The sequence below is a fragment of the Culex pipiens genome, chromosome 2 (assembly GCF_016801865.2).
Source record: "Culex pipiens pallens isolate TS chromosome 2, TS_CPP_V2, whole genome shotgun sequence".
NCBI classification, from domain to species: Eukaryota; Metazoa; Arthropoda; class Insecta; order Diptera; family Culicidae; genus Culex; species Culex pipiens.
In genome coordinates, this window is record NC_068938.1 from 180,267,008 (window position 1) to 180,287,867 (window position 20,860).

A 20,860-nucleotide genomic window follows, 5' to 3' on the forward strand; every position below is an offset into this window, starting at 1 on the left:
GATTGTGAGTCCAGTGCGCGGTCCGATTGATCCACACGGGCGGGACATAAGTTGAAATATTGTAATACCAAAAACAAGGGAAAATATTTTAAAATCTGAAAGTATTTAAATGTTTCTTCAAAAATTTTCGGTTTTCGTCATTCTTAGCATTCTTTTTCTAGATTGAAATCTTTACTACTTTTCTTTTCGAGTTTTAAGCTTTTGCATTGATTTATCCTCTTTAGTTTTTTTGTTTTACTATTTCAAACATTTAAATACTATTATTACATTTGGGCTGACTTTCCTCGAAAAATTTGTGAGTTTTCATCTTTTTATGAGAATTTTTTTTTACACCTAAACAGGGTTGTTAAAATATTCTCGATTTCATTGGTAGGTTTTCAAACAAGCACGAAGCAAAACGTTCATCGTTTGTGCAAAACGAGAGAGAATTGAGAGAAAAAATACCATTTCCGGTCTCTTTTCGCTCAATTCTCTCCCATTTATCATCGAATTCCTTCATTTTCTTGACATTCGCGTCCTACTTCCTACTCCCTGAGTCCTGTTTGTGTCATTTTACAAGCATTCGAGTTCATCGCTCATCCATTTGAGTTCATTGTAAGTGCTCGTTTGAAAACCTACCAATAAAATCGAGAATATCAAAATATCAGCTTTCAGCAACTACAATTATCCCGCATGAAAATTCATGCCTCAAATACAACTGCTTTTATCTCCTTATTGAAACTCTCAGCGCCGAAAATAGCCGAACACGTTTGCGTGTTTACACACTCGCGATTGACATTTTCCTTTTCTCTCTCATTACCGCTTCCACGATCATGCTACCGCAACAGCGCTTAACCACAAAAGCAGCCACAAAACCAATTTCGCAAACGCAATTTAACGAGACGTCATACGTGGTCGGTTCCTAATCGCCATCTCGCGTTCTCTCATTGCAGTTTTCGGAGAAATTGAGAAACTGAGCGGTGAGAGCGCACAGTCGAGAAAAAGGGGAAGAGTGATAGAGAGAGAATGACATCGCTGGGAATCACGAGACACAAGAAGAGATCTCACAAGCTATAGTGACTGCCGCTATACTCTCAGATATTTTTGGTGCAGAGATAATCAATTGAAAGCTTTTCTATCACTCATTTGCAACCCTGCACCTGAATAAAATAAATTACATCAAAAAAGGGCAGTATTCAACCATCATTTTAATTTTTTAGGTATTTTCTACATCCTTCAATCAAATTAATCTTTTGGCTGATTTGTAATTGTGTTTTGTGGTAGTTTTCAAACATTTTTTATCGTTGCCCTAGCAAAGAACAAATATTAGTTTTGTCCTTGATTCTGAACATAAATTCAGCTATAATGCAATATTGTGACAAAAAATTGATATAAATTCAAATTTGCAATCGACAAGTTCTCTATAAACATTCTGAAAAAGTATATTTGAGTTTTAACTCATTTGGAAATGAATTCTAGGAAGATTCATAACCATTTCTCAAAATCACCCAAACTTAATTCAATTTTCAAATTCCGATACCTCAGAAACTTCAACATAAATCATTCGTAAAGTTTCACAATCGCTAGAAAAATAATATTTAAAAAATGTTAAAGTCAATTCTAACATTTCAATGTTACGCCCTTTAAAAATATAATTCTTTATTTCAAAATTTTCCTAACATTATTTTCTTTGTCCGAAATTCGATTTAAATAAGTGTTTCTGCAAAAATCATAACTTATTTTAGTTTTTTATAACATTTTTTTTTGAGTAAGAGAAATATGTTCTACAAAATTTCTAAATCTGCACCTTTCCCGCCATAAAATTCAACACCTCCTCTGATTATATTTTTTAAACTTGTTTTTTTTACGATTTTCACTCTATTTCAAATGGTTACTTAGGCCGATGCAAATATTTAAAAAAGTTTTTGTCCCTCGGCCCTGGCCGAGGTCAAGGGAGGGGGGCAAAAAAATAAAAAAAAATATAAAAATTTAAATAACAGGCCATAGTCTTCACCTTTAAATGAAAAAAGTTTTAAAATGCATTTTACACTAGTTCAGTTGTTTTGCAATCATTAGTTTTCAAAAAATCTAAGATCTGACAAAAACAAAAATTGTATCGAAAAAAAAGATTTTGCATCGAAAATATTCAAAAAATCTTAAGATTTTTTAAATAAACCCAAACATGCTAAAAATGATTTTAAACGCAGGAGAATGTATTTTAATTTGATTGCAGTTGGTTGCACTTGAATTTTCAATAAAATTTTTAAGTTTATTGTAAAAATATTTTTTTTGCCCCCTGATTTTTCGGGCCAATTTTGAAGAAGGGGGGGGGGGGGGTGACAAAAACTTTTAAAAATATTTGTACCAGCCTTAACATGGAATAGGCTCAAAATTAAGAAATACTTAGCGGTATTGTCCAGATTTTATTGTCCCTCTTCCCACCTGTTTTTGAACTAAATATTTACAAAGACTTCCGATTTTAAATTCCTTTGCAAGACATCGTCAAATAAACAGATCGTTTATTTTGCTGTTAAATAATAATTAAAAGGGGTTTGAACAAATTTCAGCGATCTAAAACATTTAATTTTTTGAAAATAAAATCGTTAAATTTTTCAAATACATTAAAAAAATACTAGCTCAATAAGATATTACAATTCAAGCTCTCGAAGACACATTCAAGAATAGCTCTCGAAAACATAAATGGAAAATGGAATCGTAAATAACGAATTTTCTTGAAAAAATCAAAATTTCAAGGCCTTCTTAGGGACCATCCACAAACCACGTGGACACTTTTTTGGAAATCCCCCCCCCCCCCCCGTGGGGACCACGTGGTTTATGGATGGTCCCTTACGGGATGGGTCAAATTTTACGGCCCGAAATTCCGAAAAAAACGACCGGTAATTTATGATAAAGTTATTTTTTAAAACTGTTTTAAAACTTTAATTTTTAAAAAAGTCCAACCGAATAATAGGTTAACTAGAAAGCAATTTCATGGGTATAAATAAACATCGTAAACCAATTTTGTTTTTCAATTTTTATTATTTTCTATTATATTATCAAGCAACCAGTTATCGAATGCTACTCTTTCATCTAACCACAACCAACGTTGTTGGGCCAACTTCTTACGTGTATGAATTGCAAACTTTTCCACTGACGGTTTGGAGCGCGTTCCTCATAAAATGCGCAGTTTGAAATGCGCAAAGCCATCTTCATCATTTGAAATCCGTTATTCGACAAATCTGCAAAAAAAATGTTTCGCAGAATTTTTGAAGAAAAATAATTTTTGAAAACATAAAAATCAAGAACAATTTCTACGAAATGTTCAATCATAAGTTGTAAACCGAAAAAACCCCTCTATTTACAAAATCACTTCGCACATACTAAACACATTCGAGGCGTGAAGGTCTCGGTCGTTATCAGTCAAAAGCCGGTGGCGATGAGTTTGTGTGTGCGGTTGAAGAGAGCGCAACTTGAAGGGGCGCGCACGTTATCAGTACGGGCTGTGATTGTGTGTCAGATTGTGGCTCCCAAATGAAGTTCAGCTCCCCGAAAGCTGAAGCGAAACATAATCGATTTTTCAATCCCACAGACGAGATTCTGCCACGACGGCACGAGCACGAGGGTGAAAAGCTCGAAAGCTCTCGCAATCATTATAATTGCAGATTTTTTGCAAACAAAACTTTTCAACTCCGGCCTCCTTCCTTCCTCCTACACACTTGTACACACACATACACACACAAGCACAGCGCCGGTGGACGCTTTTCGGTTTCGGCTTTGCCTTTCTGGACTAACCCTTGGAGGATCAAAATTTGATTATGCTATAAAATATATTAAATCACTTTACTAATTAACTTCTTAAATAGGCCTCTTAGACACACCTTCACGTGTACTTAACGACTTAGAATCAAATTCTGAGAAAATTTCTGTGATTATGACCTCATTTTTTTTGTTATATATTTTGGAACCAACCTTTACTAAGCTTATTGTTGAATTTGTATAAAGTTAAAGTATGAAGATCTGAAAATCTTGTCTCAAGTTATGACCACTTTAGTGATATTTTTGAACCGTTTTGAAGCCGGATAATCCCATTTATCTGCATAAATACTGTTTTCGGATCATCATCCAAAATCCGACTCGCGCGGTGCTTGTTTATAATATGTTCTAATAAAAAAAATTATAGTTATTTGGATTTTCTTATTTAAATGCATCTGAAAATTACAAACGTTTAGATATTTTTTATTCGATATAATAATACTGAAAATACAGAATTGCCACTGGAGGCCGAATCTCAAAATTCCGTAATTTGTTTCTGCCCTGGATAAAGTATGAAAGAAATCCAAAATTCAAGATAATGATATCAATGTTTTGAAAAAAAATATGGAATTGAAGAAAAAATATTTTTTGCGAAAAAAAAACATTTTGCGATGCTGTACATCGAAATATTAGCTAAAATTCAAAAGATTTTTAAATCAACCCAAAAATGCTGAAATTGAACGCAGGTTATGCATTTTGAGTAGACTCAGTTGATTGCAAATGAATTTCAATTAAAAAATTTGAACATAAAATAATTGCCGCATGTTTTTTAGGGCCGACTTTGAAACTGTTAACAAAATTTGAATATTTTTTTTCAAAACCCTTTCAGGCCGGATGGGTCAAATATGACCCAAAAATAAAAATTAAAGTAGCCTATAATTCTTGCCATCAGAATCATTTTCACATCATTAACGAAATAAATATTTTTTTCGAAAATTCAGGCTTGGAAGGGTTAAATATCGATTTGACTTCGGGCATTCAAAAACTCATGAACCTAATAATGCAAAAATTGAAAATGAAAAATAAAAACAATTTTAGAAGATCCATATTAAAAAAAAACACACAAAAAATGCAATTTCCTTTGTTGATTATTCAAACACCTCGCCAAAATGTCATTCCGGATAATCGATTCAAGAATAACACGGAAAAAAAATATTTCCCGGGTTTAAATTTTTTTTTCGCCAAAACTCAATATCCCTAAATTCATATTTTTTATTTTAGAGATTTTTTGATATGTTCAGGGGACAAAACTCACAACCTTTGAGCCAAAATGTCAGCCGCCGATATATTTTTTTTTTTGAAAAATAGTGATTTTTGGAAAAAAAAATCGAAATTTTATACATTTAGTTTGTTTAATAGAATTTGCAATCGAAAAATACTATAAAGATTTTTGATATAACCTTTTAATCAAGACAGAGGTAGCCACCCAAATATTGATTCCTGCGAAATATTTGCAGATTTTCGATTTTTATAAATAGTGACCATGAGTGACCATTTCTGATTTTTTTTTTTAATATCAGAACATTTTCTATAAAATTGATATTGAAGATTGGACTTCAAATTGCTGAGATTCAGCGATTTAAAGAAAAAAAAAGAAAATTTAAGTCTCACCAAAACAATCCTTTATTTTCAAATGCCGATGTCTTAGCGACTAATGGTCCGATTTTCTATGTTAAAAAATAAAAACATCCTGAAATTTTCTGATCTTATCGGAAATAAATATTTAGACAATTTTTAATCAAGACTAACATTTTAAATGGGCCAAATATTCAATATTACGCCCTTTTAAAATGTTAATCTTATTTAAAACAATTTAAAAATATTGTTATATTGTCATATTGGTTTTTTTTACATTGTTTTTGTTTCTTTGATAAATATCAAAAAATCTTTGCAGTACTTTCCGATTGAAAATTCAATTTTACAAAAAAAAACTTTAACTTTGGAAAATTGCTAATTTATACGTTAAAAATTTATGGAAAATTTTACGGATACGATTAATTAAAATTATCGTAGGAATTTTTTTTCCGTGTTCCTATTTTTCTGAATAGGTAATACCCACAGCTCTGCTGATCATAAAATTCCTACAAAAATTACGAATATTTACGTACCACTTTTGTATGAACAGGATTGGATATGGATTTAAATTATCAGACAAATTGTTTTTTTTAATCGGGTCCATCCCTCATCCACCCCTAAAAAAAAATATCTGGAAACTGAGAATCTTTATAATTTTCTTTTCTGAAAATTGTTGTTCAAGTCATTTGGTGGCCCTGCAAAAAAATATGAAAATGAGTTTTTCTTAAATTGAATATTTTGAAATGTCAGTCTAATATAAATAATACAACTTTTTTTCGATTGAATTAAATGTCACACGAGTTTTACTTTTTAACGTTAAAAATAAGATGAATAATTTCCAAGATACTCGGAAATTTTTGTCTGCTAAAAACAATCAAAGGAGACAATCTAGAGTTTTATTTTATGAAAAGGTCCTATAAACAAAATTTTAATTTTTTGCTTTTTAGGTGTTTTTAGGACCGCCTTGAGTCAGGGTTATTTAAAAACACCCAAAAAGCAAAAAGTGAAAATTTGTTTATAGGACGTTCTCAAAAAAAAAACTCGAGCAATGTTTGTCAAAATCTTTTTTTGGGATAAAAACTTAAAAAAAACGGGATATTTTTCTGTGTACCAATGATGCAAATTGGCTTACTTGGACCAAAGGAATCGATGGCCAAAGTTTCATCAAAATGAAAACAAAATCAAAATGCTTCTAAAAGGCGCAAAAAATCAATACTATTTCATACTAAAACCTCTATTTGAAACCAAAAACTTAAAAAAATTAAATCTCCCAGTCCATCTCGAAAATGTACTCATTTCCAGCAATACTTGGCCACCGTAACTGTCGGTTCATAATTTTCTCTCTAAAACATTGCGCCTTCTGCCAACCAATGCAAAACAGAGGTCGCAACATAAACCATCTCTCACTCCCCATCAGCAGCAGCTCCGTCCAACTCCAGGTCCAACTAACTGAAGAAAAAAGAGAATGGATAGGATGTCACGCTAATACCAGGCCACACGACCAACTCTTGGGGCTTGAAAATGGTACCGAACCAACCAACCAACTCAGTCAAATCACCCTCCGGGAGATGAAATTGCCTTTTGGAACAAAATAGAAAGTCTTTTTGGGGTCTCTCTCGCTTCTTGGTTTTTCTTGGTTAGTCGGTTAGTTAGTTAGGCTAAGTAAGTTAGTTACTGTGTGAGGAGGGGAAGGAGGTTGCATTCAAGTGTGCTTTTATTTTGCCTTTATTTTGTTGTGAGGTTTCGTTTTTTTGTTTTTCCAAGACTTGAAACGACGACGACGAACGGTGACTTTCGCAAATTTAGTTGCGCTTTGGGTGCGGGTTAAAAGTTAGGTACGAAAATTAGGTTGGAATTATGTCTTGTCGTGGAACGACAAGTGATATATTGCGGGGTACAATTTTCATGTCTAAGCAAGTAATTTCAAGAGATATTCTGGCTTAAACTTCAATGTAATTAGGAAAAATATATAAAATAAAACTTAAATATAATTTTTGGAATATCAAAATAATACTAATATGAGCATCTTAACTATTGTCATACCAACATTCTCATACAATTCTATTTGACCATGACATGACCAAGTGTCAATCGTCGTTTAGCCGAAACAAAAACCTACACCTTTTTTTGCGTGTCTTACGTAAACGTCACCCTCAGTTGACCACTGCCAGTCAACTCTTTGGTCCAATATGATCTCGGAGTTGTTCGTTACACTTTCGCCACAACTCCAACTCAACTGGTGTTGGCCCAACAGCACAACACCACCAACCGTGGGAAAAAATATATCGCACTCAAACACTCAGGTAATCGATCTATTGATTTCCCAATCCTGGCCCAGCAAGCGGCGCCGCCACCACAATCTCTCAGCACACGAGCACACATTTTCATAAGGCCTTACGACATGTGCCCTCGTATGAGAGGAGACCCTTTTGCCCAGAGGTGTACTGACAAATGCAACTGGCAAAAGCTCAGCTTTGGATCGGTCGTCACACGGTAATGACTGGATGGGGCTCAAATTTGAATCCTATACACGGAGAGACCGGCCGGGGCAAATCTAAGAAATTCTTGGTTAATTTAACTAAAAGTATGGGTTAATTTTTTACACAGCTTTTTTTCAACAATCGATTGTTGATTTTGTTAACCCGAAATTGCTGACCACCAGTAACTAAAAGTAACTAAAAAAATAGTTGGAATTGCCATTTTTTTGGTTAAATGGCTGAAAAAAAATTCTAGCAGTCGACTGCTAGAATATTTTTTTCAGAAAATTAACTAAAAATTTGTTGTGTTCAGCTGAAATATTGTGGAATATTCTGTAAAAACTGGCTGGGCCATATTTTTCAACTATTTTTCAACAATATTTTTCGTTGTATCAGCAGAAATATTTTTGCATGCAGCAAATTATTAGTGGTTTATAACAAAACATTTCTTAATTATACATAATTTATGTAAGTGTTGATATATATTTTCTTTAATTATCTAACGATATAGGCTGGGTCGAATTTCTAGCTATATTTTAACCAATGTCTTACTTGAATACAGAAAAATATTCTTACATGTAGTCAATAATTAGCTGTTGTAAGCAATATTTTTATTGAATTTGCAGTAAATTTTGTAATAATGCCTCACAAATTAATGCTGAGTGTTTTTATTTTCGCATTTATTCTGCCTAAAAATTTAACGTTTTGTACGTTATTTTTTTTTGCATTGAGTTGTTAAATTACTGTTAAAAAGCATCAAAACATTTTTTTTAAACTGTTGTTATAACACATGTAAAGTTTGATAAATGTTTGAAAAAATTACGTTGCATTAATCTAAAAAAATAATAAAAAGCATGTCACAAATTTTGTTAAACATATTTAAAAAAGATGTTTGATTTCTCGTGAATTCCTTAAAAATAGAAACCGAGCAAAATTTTCACAAAGTTTTAAGCTTATATTTTTATTAAGTTGAATAAAATTAAGTGTTGTATTCACTTACCATCACAGTCAAATCATCCGATAAGTCATCATCATCTACAACGGTCTCAGGTTTAGTTATTTTCCTTGCTGTTGGACACAGAATTCACACCAAAGCGAACCTTTTGCTGCAAATAGACATATGAAATTTATTAGTAATTTTATACAAAATTCTTAATTTCGGCTATAAACTGAAAAAGGAACGTAAATATATGTTGCATACATTATAATGAGGAAAGAAGGAATATCAATAATGCTACTTACCAAGCTTGCATTATTTTAACAACTACTTTTGGCAACACACTTTCATTCAATTGATTCAATTTATTCAACGGTCTCCGATTCCTGAAAACAATAATTTGAGTTTTACTTACCAGTTTATTGAGCAGTTTTCTTTCAACAGCATTTTCAAAATATTAATTATCTTCTTTTGTATATCTTTTATATATTTTTTTTACATTTTCCATCATCGATTTTTTATTTTGATATTATGTGTACGTATTTCCATGTATTTTATGGTTGATGATTCTGAAAAAATAATGGTTCATTAAAATTTTATCCATCGTAGGCACGAAGGTTTTTAATGATTCAGTTTTCTAATTAAAATCACAATAGATAAATTGTTGTTTAAAAATAAACCCATACTTACTTAGATTAACCAACATTTTGTTAAATTTGCCCGTGCAAGTATTGTCGTGCAAGAGTTGGCCCGCCTCTTCCTTCCACTACCCCTCTCTTTCCTCCAAACATTATCATAAAGTCCCATCGCATCAGAGGTCCCCATTGCGAATGTCCTCGTTTTGCTCTTCATAGTTTATCACCTGCAAAGAAATCATCAACAAACTTACTCACCAATTGCACCTCCACAGTTGCAACAGTGTTCACTTCGATATGCCACTTCAGCATTAGCCAATAGTGTGATTTTCACCTTTCACACCCTCTCACTTCACAATTAACAATACAAACTCAACAAATCGACCGCACTTGTTCAAATCCTGACTTCAAATGACAGATGTAAACAAACCCAAGTTCAACTTTTAAATATTCAACCAATTGTAAATTATATTCAACCAAACAAAATTGTTGATTTTCCTAAAACCAAAGCTAACAGTCGAGCACGTTCATTCGAGTTCGGGAAATCTGTTAGCTTTTTGCCTCTAGCATTTTCAACAAACAGGTAATTAAATTATTACTGAATTTTGGTTATTTTAACTGAAAATTGGCAGTAACAAGTACGTTTTTGTTAAAATTTACGAAAGTAAAATCGACAATTTTGATTGTTGAAATTTCTGGGCACAGTCTCTCCGTGTAGATGTTTTTAAGTTGGTTTAAGTTTTGAAAACATTACAAGTTTTTTTTTTTTAATAGACATAATTGCAATTCTAAATACCTTGTTCCAACATTAAGTTTTGAGCAATCTCCCAAAAATCAGCATTTTTTGTTCTTTTTTTCACAATTTGGCAGGGATTTCGTGAGTGAGACCGGTATGACCAAAAAGGTCAAATTTTATTCATTGTTGTGGCGTAGGACGTTGCTCCTTACAAAATTACACCATTTAAATATAAATTTCAAAAATGTATAATGTCTGGAAATTCAAAATCTGTACTACAGATACCACACTCGTAATTTGAAGTAAAAAATATGATCTCAAAATCTGCAAAAAAAATATATATGGTTTTGGATTTGAAAAAAGCATTGGAAGAACTCTTGAATTTTGAGAACATCTTGGGACTATTTTTCTTAATTCATGTGATTTTGCTATCATATTGAAAAACTAAAATTCTGAAGTCAACTTTGGCCGTGTTTTCAATAATTATTTCCTATTTTTTATGTTAAAACAAGTTTGCTGTATTTTTTGTTTTGTCCCAGATTATGTTTCACTCCTTGGTGCGATTTAGCTTATGGCACTCAAAAAATCTAAAAATCGCTGGAAAAATGATGAAAAACACTAAATAGGTAAAACAAACTGATTGACATTTGAAGAAGCCTTTAAACAATTATATCCGAGAATAAAAAAAATACGCGTTTTTTTTCTTAATTCATTTATTGTATGTGATGGAATGACAAGGGCAATAAAGCACAAAATATTTGCACTTCAACAAAAATAACCTGGTCCTAATAAACTTTTTTTTGAAAAGAAGTAGGAGTCTCTGAAACTTTTTCAACTTTTTTTTTTAAGGCATGTTTTAGTGAACATTAAACACTCCTTTTGATTTAAATAAAAGTATTGACATTATATTAATTGGAGTCATGCAATAAAAAATAAATAAAACAATCTTTTTTTTCATATGGAAGCCGCGGACATTTCGCCTAAAGTAATTTCGCCGAATTATTTGGAGTATTTAAAGGATGATTTATTCTTTTTCTGAGAGTTATTGCATTTTTTAACATGGCCAGTTCTTAAAAATTATTTGGTTTTTAAAATCATTTTTTCTATAAATTTTACATTCTTTTAAACATGACCAGTTCTTTTGACTACTTAAAATTTTTATATTTTTGACATTTTAGTATACATGACCATTTCTGTGAACTATTTTAACCCTTTCAGGCCTGATGGGCTATATATGACCCAAAAATCAACATATAAATTTTGTATGGCGTCATCCATAAAGTATGTCACGCAAAAACCGGCCAAAATTTACCCCCCCCCCTCCCCCCTTTGTCACACTTTGTCACGCAAGGTTGAACCCCCCATCAAAAAATACGTCACATTGTCCCCCCCCCCTTGTTTTCGATGGGATTTTTTTATAGTTTTTATTTCCTAAAACTCTCATAATTTTGGTATTTTTGCCAATTTTAATATGAAAAAAAAAGTTGTCTAATTATTCATTTTTCAGAATAAACATTGCGATAAAAAAAAGTTTTGTGTCTTTTAAAAATTAGAAGACCTGGTATAACATTCAAGTATTAAAAAATCTTGAAAACTGTTTTTCACAGCTTTGTATGTAATTAGTTCAAACCATATATAGCAGTTTCCTTATGAACACCCTGCTTTCAAAGCATTTATTTTTATCGAACAAAAATTTGCTTCCAGCTGAATAAAAAAAATGTGACAATGTAATCAATTATAATGTAATACTTCTAAATAATGATAAGCTACAATTTAAGAAAAGAGGATTTAATTTAATTGTGTACATTTCGAAAACCTAGCGTGACGTCACAGTCTCGAAAACACCCCTCCCCCCTTCGTCACATCTTGTCACACCTGCGGTAACCCCCCACCCCCTCCCCCCTAAGAGCGTACGTACTTTATGGATGACGCCTATGGTCCTCAGGATCATTTTCCAATCATTAACTTAAAAAAATATTTTTTTGAAAATTCAGGCCTAAAAGGGAGATGCTTTTTTTGTGAGTTTGTATATTCTTTTCAAGTAGTTCTTTGAAAATAAATCAACTTAACCAACCCTTTGAAAATTAATAAGGGCTTCAAAAAATAATTTCTGTGGTTTTTGCATACTTTCCTACATGACCAGTTTTGATTATTTAAAAGAGGATTTTATTCATTTCTGGGATTTTTTTGCATTATTTTTGAAATTACCAGTTCTTTAAAAAAAATCGTTTAAGGAAATCTATTGGTTTTTAAATTCTTTTTCGAACAGACCAGTGAATTGACTTAAAAACATCTTCTTCTGCATCTTATATTCTTTCAAACGTTAGGTTAGTTAGGTTTAAATTTAAATTTATGTAAATAATTCCTATGAGTTTGCATTCTTTTCAATTTGTTTAAAAAAACATATTTTTTTAATTATTCCGCAGAAAATAAATTCTTTGAAAACAAATGAGTCAAAAAAATCTGTAATTTCTCGCATTTTTCCAAACATGAACACTTTTGAGGAAAATGTTAAGAGAAAGTTTTTTAATTTATTTTTTTATGTTTGTTTCATTTTTAAAAGCATGATTAGATTCTATTATAAAAATGGCAGCTTCAAAACATTTTTGCAAAACATGTTGAAAGATTATTTATCTGAAAAGGCATGTGTCTAGGAAAAAATGTGAAATACGCAGTGTGAACATTAATTTCATTCATAAGTTTTGATAATTTTCATTTAGGGGCCATCCATAAACCACTCAAGGGCTTAATTAGGCTGGTCTATACGCTCCATACAAAACTTTTTTTTTTGAATGGGAAATTTTCTACGGGGGGGGGGGGAGAGAGGAAGTATTATCAAAAAAGGTTCTACGTGGTTTCTGAATGGTCCCTTATTTCTGTGAGGTTTTGTTTTGATTATAAAAGTGACGAGGTACAGTCCAACTATTTTGCCAAAATTAAAAAAAAATGATGTTATATTCAGTCGAAATAAATCTAATGCCTTCCACTTGATTAAAAAAAAAAATATCCGTCAAATAACTTTCGCCGGAATATACCAGATTCTTTCATATTGCTGTGTATTTTTTCGAGTACCTAAATAATCGACACATCCGCAAATTAAGCAGCCCTGCTTTAGCCTTACAGAATTATTTTTTTATTGAGAACAATGAGTTGTTAATGGCTTTTGTCTTCAAATAAGACTTAAATTTGGAAATGACAATATCTTGCTAACTATCGGTCCGATTTTTAATGTTCAAAATATTTTCAATCTTTCAAAATCCATTTAAACATTTCGTCTTTGTCGTGCTATCTTGTCGCACGTCACTTTTTAACGTTTCGAGAGAAACTATTTTTATTGTTTGACCTTGAATAAACGAAAAAGAGGGCACGCAATGTAAACAATAACAAACATGTTTGGTTTGGTTGACCATTCTGCTCCTGAAGTTCGGTTGAATTTGGTTGCCGGAGTCTCTAGTTATACTTACAAATGTTTACGGTAGTCAGGCTTGCACGTGTGTCAAACGCGTTATGACCTGAAATCCCTTTGGCCAGTTGTCGCACTCACATCAATTTTCAGGGATAGCACGACAAGATTAAAATTTCTGCAATATGAAAAGTGACCACAATGAACGGAGTTTTTGAATATCTCAGGATTGAAATCGAATTTTGGGAATCTCTGCAGGTCAAAAGGTGAGACATTGAGAGCTGCACAAAATGAAATTCTTAACTCAATTTGGCCTAAAATCGACGTGCAGCAAGATAGCACGACAGCGTCAATTTGAAAAGTACCAAAACCTGTGTTTCTAAAGCACTAATGACCTTTTTGCCAAACTTAAGGCAAAAATATGTCGAGTTAATATATTTGCTGTTTTGATGATGGTCTTCGAAATGTTTAAAGAATACAGGGTGTTTGGTTCATGGATGCGGATACTTGCTGGTCCCCTAGAGGACCCCAAAACATGAAAAAAAGTCTTCTACGGCATGGTCGAATTCTCAACCTAAACCGAGTTAAGTAGAATTTACTGTTTTCAGGAGTTTCTACACTAAAATCGATTTATCTCATGATTGTGATCATGAAAAGCTTCGCTTCTGATTTCATGCGAAAGCTGAGTAAATTTCACGATAAAAAATGATTTTTGAAATTTTTTAAACTTTACTTAAGTCTGCCTACAGAGCCTTTACTTTTTTTTCTTGCCCTGGTGTTGTTAGTTTTTTGCATTTATTTTGCGTAAATGGCAGGTAAATGGTTTGTTTTATGTATCAAAACGATGCTCCTAGATCCCCTCTACAAATCTCTCTAAATAACCATTTCCCGATTTCGTTTCCTAAAGCCGCTATTTTAATTTTATTGGTGAAAAAAATCGAAGCCAGAAAACCTGACATGGTATCTTAATAAATCAAACCGACGCCTGTCAGAGCATCGCGCAAAGCATACTTGATCGACGCGCGCGCGCGGCCGCGTGTTTGCTGGAAGGAGGGTGACAGTAAGAAAACAAACCACGCAGATGAAAATTTAAATAAGGAAGCTTGAAACTGCGTCAAAAATGCCGGAACCATCAAACGAAGAGCTGCGGAAAGGCATCGCATCTATTCTAAAGGATGCCAACCTTGGAGAAATCACTTCTCGCATGGTGCGCCTGCAACTGGAAGTAAATTTCACTTGCGATCTGTTGCCGCGATTGTTGGAAGTGGACAATCTGATTATGGAGTTGGTGAACGCCCGGAAGACCACGGAAGCGGAAAAAACAATTACCAGTGAGAAGGGCAACCGAACAGCTTTGGTCGATTGTGGTGCACCACCTAGCAAGATAAGGAAGGTGTCCGTTCCAGTTGAACCTCAATCTGAGGAAGTACAATCGAGTGCCAGTTCGAAATCCAACTCCCGGCTGTGCAAACTATCTCCGGAACTGGCCGCAATCTGTGGTGCCGACATGCTGCCTCGCCAAGATGTCATCACGAAAGTGTGGGCATTTATTAAGGATCGCAATCTTTACGACCCAAAGAACGGACAGTATGTCATCTGTGATTCGGAGCTGCAAAAGGTCATCGGTGTCAAGCGGTTTCGAACCTTCGGAATGCTCAAGTATCTCAAGCCGCACTTTCTGTCCTGACTAACTTTAAAGTGAATGTAAATTTACTTTTTGCGAAATCTGTTTGTGAAATAAATAATATTATGTTTAAGCAACTGATTTTTTTTTAAAGAGATTGTATCATTTAATTTCTTAACACTGGAACACCCAACGCATGCCCAACTTACACGGACGCCCAAGCCTCCCAAAAAAGGTGGAACGGTAACTTCAACTCGCTGGTTCTCGGGCATTACTCAACCAATCGGGACGATTCTTAGTTCCAGTGATTTGTAAGGATGTCTAGATGATCCTAAAATTTTGCAGAACAAATTTGTAATTTCTGCGACCGAAAACATCGTTCCACCTTTTTTGAAACGACTGTCTTCGCGGAATTTTTGTCGATTTTTTTTTGACGCGCGAAAAAAAAAAGTTGGAGCGATGTTTTTGATCGCAAAAATTACAGATTTGATCAAATTAAGTTCTGCAAAGTTCTAGAATCATCTAGACATCCTAACAAGTCACTGGAAAAAATAATCTTCTTGATTAGTTGAGTTATGCCCGAGAACCAGCGAGTTGAAGTTACCGTTCCACCTTTTTTGGGAGGCTTGGGCGTTGGAAAGTTAAGTAGTATTTTCTAATTCAGAGTTGTTCAAGAGAAGCCCAAAACATAAAAAAAACTACATTTGACGGATAGAAATCCTGTTAGCTTTTTCGGTAACTCTATGTTTTTGAATTTGTAAACATTGAAATGTTTCCAAAATCATCAAGAAATTTCAGAATTCGAACAATAACATTTCATGGCTTACGAATTCGAAAACATAGAGTTACCGAAATGCTTACTAGATTTCTATCCGCCATGACCGTGGTGTAGGGGTAGGCGTTATTGCCTCTCACCTAGTCGGCCTGGGTTCGATCCCAGACGGTCCCGGTGGCATTTTTCGAGACGAGATTTGTCTGATCACGCCTTCCGTCGGACGGGAAGTAAATGTTGGCCCCGGACTAACCTAAAAAAAAAAGGTTAGGTCGTTAGCTCAGTCTAGGTGTAGGAGTCGTCTCCCTGGGTCCTGTCTCGGTGGATTCGCTGGTAGGCAGTTGGACTAACAATCCAAAGGTCATCAGTTCGAATCCAAGGGTGGATGGAAGCTAAGGTGTAAAAAGAGGTTTGCAATTGCCTCAACAATCAAGCCTTCGGATACTTAGTTTCGAGTAGGAAACTCGCAATCGAGAACGCCAAGGCAATTTTGATTTTTTTTTATTTCTATCCGTGTAAGTGCTTAAAAATCTATCTTCTAATAAACTGCTGCTCGAAAATTTACCGCCCCTTTTGTAAAACAAGTAAGGCAACAAAACGTAAGGCAAATTTGTCCCGCCCATAAGGCTACCGTGATCATGAGTGACATTGGAGGTTAGATTGGATCATACAAATTTCACCATTTTTGTACCCAATATTAGCTCCAAGACGCAATGTTACTCCTGAAGAAGGTACGATTAAGGATTATAAAGAAAGGCGTTCGAAAGCTGGGATAGGATAGAAACCAAATATCTTTTTACACTTAGTTCCCTTTCACCTTGGGATGAATGCCCACGACCCATACAAAAAAGTTTTTTTGTATGGAAAATTGTCCACGGGGAAGGGGGGGGGGTGGTGGGGTAACAGATTCCCAAAAAAGTGTCCACGTGGTTTATGAATGGTATGAATGGTCCCCTAAGAGGACTTTAGTCTGAATGATAAAATTATAAAATGTTAAAATCAAGAGTTGAATTTGAAAAGGTTTTATAGACGTAGGGAATTCCAAAGCTTATAGGACCTTTTCATTTTTTTTTTAAATAAAATTATTAAAAGATGAAAAGAATAAAAATATGATTGCATAATACAAAAAAGGTTTTTGGTTTTTCAAAAATAAAGAAATGAAATGAAAAAAACAAGATTATTTCTTCAAAGCAATCAATGTGCCTTGAGCATCTTTTGGTCTTAGGCCTTTTTGAAAAAGTTTGCGAGTTATTAAAAAATGATGAAAAGAAACTCGACATAAGAAAGACAAGCTATTGAAAATGTTTTAGGCCATCGAGATCATTTAAACAAGTAAAAACTAAGTAGGTCATGATTTTAACAAAAAAAAAACTATAAAGCAACTGTCATTCGTTCGTATACGGCACGGCAAGATTATTCTTCAAGTTGGAGTTGGAGTTGGAGTTGGAAAAGAGTTATGTATTCGTCGGAGGAACTGGCGGACATACATTTCATGTATGGTTTCGCAAACGGAAATGCAGAAGCTGCTCGCGTGGAGTATTCGCGCAGATTCCCTAATCGTCGCTGTCCGGATGCCAGCAAGTGTAAAGGCGGAACTGAATTGGAAAGAAATAAAATAAAACTATTTTAGGGACCTTCTCAACCACCCACCGCCGTTTCCGGGAAGGAACTTTGTTCCGAGTCACGAGGGAGCCTGGACAGAGAACGGTTCCCGTTGAAACCACAGAACGGGTCCTGGCATTGGTGGACGAGGACCCAAAAATAAGTACCAGGCGGATCGCTCTCCAGTTGGGCATTTCTCACTGGACGGCGTGGAAGGTGTTGAGCGATGAACAAATGCACCCGTTTCACACCCTGCAGGTACAGAAGCTAGAAGAAGGCGACAAACCCCGAAGAATGGAATTCTGTGTCTACCTCCAAGGCCAGGAGCGACTCAACGCCCGGGTGCTCGACATCATTCTTTGGTCGGATGAAGCGACATTTACGCGCGATGGGGTGTTTAATTGCCATAATGAACACACATGGGCGATTGAGAATCCGAGGGTGGTGAAAGAAACCCACAACCAGCGAAAATTTTCCGTCAATGTTTGGGCGGGAATCATCGGGCGACACTTGATCGGCCCACACATTTTCGACGGCACATTGAACGCTCAAAAGTATCTGGAGTTCCTAGAGCACGATCTGCCAGTTCTCCTTGCTGACGTACCGCTGGAGGTACGGCATATGATGATTTTTCAGCAGGACGGAGCACCCCCTCACTCGACCATCGCCGTACGTCAGTTCCTATCGCGAACTTTCGCCGCTCCGTGGATTGGACGAAATGGTCCTATCCCATGGCCAGCGCGAAGCCCAGACCTTACCCCCTTGGATTTTTTTCTCTGGGGGTACATGAAAGGTCTGGTGTACGCAGAGGTCATCCAGACGAGGGAACAACTGATTGACCGGATATTCGATGCTGCGCGTACTATAAGGGAGAAGCTCGTTGACATCGATATTAGCGCAGAAGTTAAGCGAAGACTTGAATTCTGTATTCAGAACGAAGGCGGACATTTTGAGCAATTTCTGAAATAAACCATTTTTATAAAAAAAAATCTTGAAAAAAAAACTTGTTTCATAACAAATTCCGAAATTATAAAAACCTATGCTTATTTTATTTATGGGATCAAATAATTTAATTAATGGGATCAAAAGAATGCATATTTTCGTTTTATTTTGGATCAGCATAAGGCAAGGGAACTGTTCTAGTTTTTATCTTATTTTATGTGTTAAAAAACGTTGACTTTCAAAATTTCTGAAATTTTGCGATTATTTATAAATTTTTATTTTGAGTTTCTACACCAGAGGGGGAATCAGCATACGAGAGGATAACGAGCACGGTTTGGTGGTAAGAAGTACTGTGAACGGACGGAAAGGATAAATCCCGAAAAGGCCGACATTATTTCCTCATGGGGTCCATTTTCTAAATAGTTTCTTCCCTTCCTTTGTTCTTCTTAGAACACATCTTTGTTATTATTTTTGTTATTTTATTTTGAGATATTCTTCCATAAAAACATGTTATAAGTTGTTTTGGCTTTCAATCAACTGTTATTAAACTCTTATGCAAAAATGGATTTTCGAAGAAGATTCTATAACACTTTCAGTTATTTAAACAGTATTTGTTAAATAACGTCTACCCGGGTAAAGCCAACATGGAATTATAAGGTGAATAGATTTTGCTGTTGCATGTGGAGCATTGTGATACCATTTTCCTTTTTTCCCTAACTGCAACTACTAAGATTGAAAAATAAATGAAATTAAAAAAAAACTGGATTCAAGTTCACAAAAAAAAATCCAATGAAACTATCAATCGATTCGTTAATCAAAATATTTGGTTATGTCGACTGAGAGATATTTCAACAATTTTTCAAATTTAAATATTAAATTATAAAATTATTAAATTATTAAATTATTAAATTATTAAATTATTAAATTATAAAATTATTAAATTATTAAATTATTAAATTATTAAATTATTAAATTATAAAATTATAAAATTATAAAATTATTAAATTATTAAATTATTAAATTATTAAATTATTAAATTATTAAATTATTAAATTATTAAATTATTAAATTATTAAATTATTAAATTATTAAATTATTAAATTATTAAATTATTAAATTATTAAATTATTAAATTATTAAATTATTAAATTATTAAATTATTAAATTATTAAATTATTAAATTATTAAATTATTAATTTATTAATTTATTAAATTATTAAATTATTAAATTATTAAATTATTAAATAATTAAATTATTAAATTATTAAATTATTAAATTATTAAATTATTAAATTGTTAAATTATTAAATTATTAAATTATTAGATTATTAAATTATTGAATTATTAAATTATTAAATTATTAAATAATAAAATTATAAAATTATAAAATTATAAAATTATAAAATTATAAAATTATAAAATTATTAAATTATTAAATTATTAAATTATTAAATTATTAAATTATTAAATTATTAAATTATTAAATTATTAAATTATTAAATTATTAAATTATTAAATTATTAAATTATTAAATTATTAAATTATTAAATTATTAAATTATTAAATTATTAAATTATTAAATTATTAAATTATTAAATTATTAAATTATTAAATTATTAAATTATTAAATTTTTAAATTATTGAATTAGTAAAAATTAAAATAATAAAATAATAAATTATCAGTTAAAAATTGCTGAAAATTTCCACTTTCGTTCGGAATGCAGAATTCATATCTCCTCTTTACTTTTGCACCGGTATCTGTGCCAACAAGCTTCTCCTTCACTTTTTGTGCTGCATCGGATATCCATTTGATTAGTTAATCCCTCGTAGACAAGATCCTTGCATCCTCATCTTGTCTTTCTTAAATGTTTCGAGTTGTATTTAATTATTTCAACATAGTATAAATTGTTCATTTATTTTATTTTTTGTATCGTTATTTAGCATTAAACTTTAGTTTTTTAGTTTTTATTTTTTTATTTTATCATTTCAAAAAAAAGTTTATTAATTCAAAAATAATGCACCAAAATTGTGCCTTTTGCATGTTTCCTTTAAGTTTGTATGAAATAAAATGCCAAAATGTACAATGGAAACAAAGTTTTTCCATATTTAAGAAGGTAATAACAATTTTTGAGTGTTAACAAAATAAACGAACTGGTAAGTTTGTACTTTCTTAAGACACGTCTGCTGTAAAAAGTTAGGACGTGTCACAAGATAGCACACAAGCGACGAAACCTTTAAATTATAATTACTGAAACTCCCAGAATATGCAAACAAGTTATCATTTTTTTTTAAATTTATTATTAACCACCTCATTTTATCTTTTTTCCATCCCAAAAAAAAATACTCTAAGGAGATTAACAAAAAA

General features: G+C 32.8%; 2 protein-coding genes across 2 annotated transcripts in view; both read left to right on the plus strand.

Annotated features, from left to right (window-relative positions):
• Positions 1-20,860, plus strand: part of LOC120420263 (neurogenic protein mastermind) — a 232,366-nt gene that overhangs the window by 30,960 nt on the left and 180,546 nt on the right. The gene's annotated exons all lie outside the window — the stretch shown is intronic.
• LOC120420269 (uncharacterized) lies at positions 14,037-16,498 on the plus strand. The gene has a single exon (XM_039583268.2). It carries the CDS (start codon positions 14,676-14,678, stop codon positions 15,240-15,242), a length of 567 nt encoding a protein of 188 aa, XP_039439202.1. The 5' UTR covers positions 14,037-14,675; the 3' UTR covers positions 15,243-16,498.

Bases quoted from the DNA above. Each gene is read 5' to 3' on its own strand.
- LOC120420269 (XM_039583268.2), top strand. From the start codon at position 14,676: ATGCCGGAACCATCAAACGAAGAGCTGCGGAAAGGCATCGCATCTATT.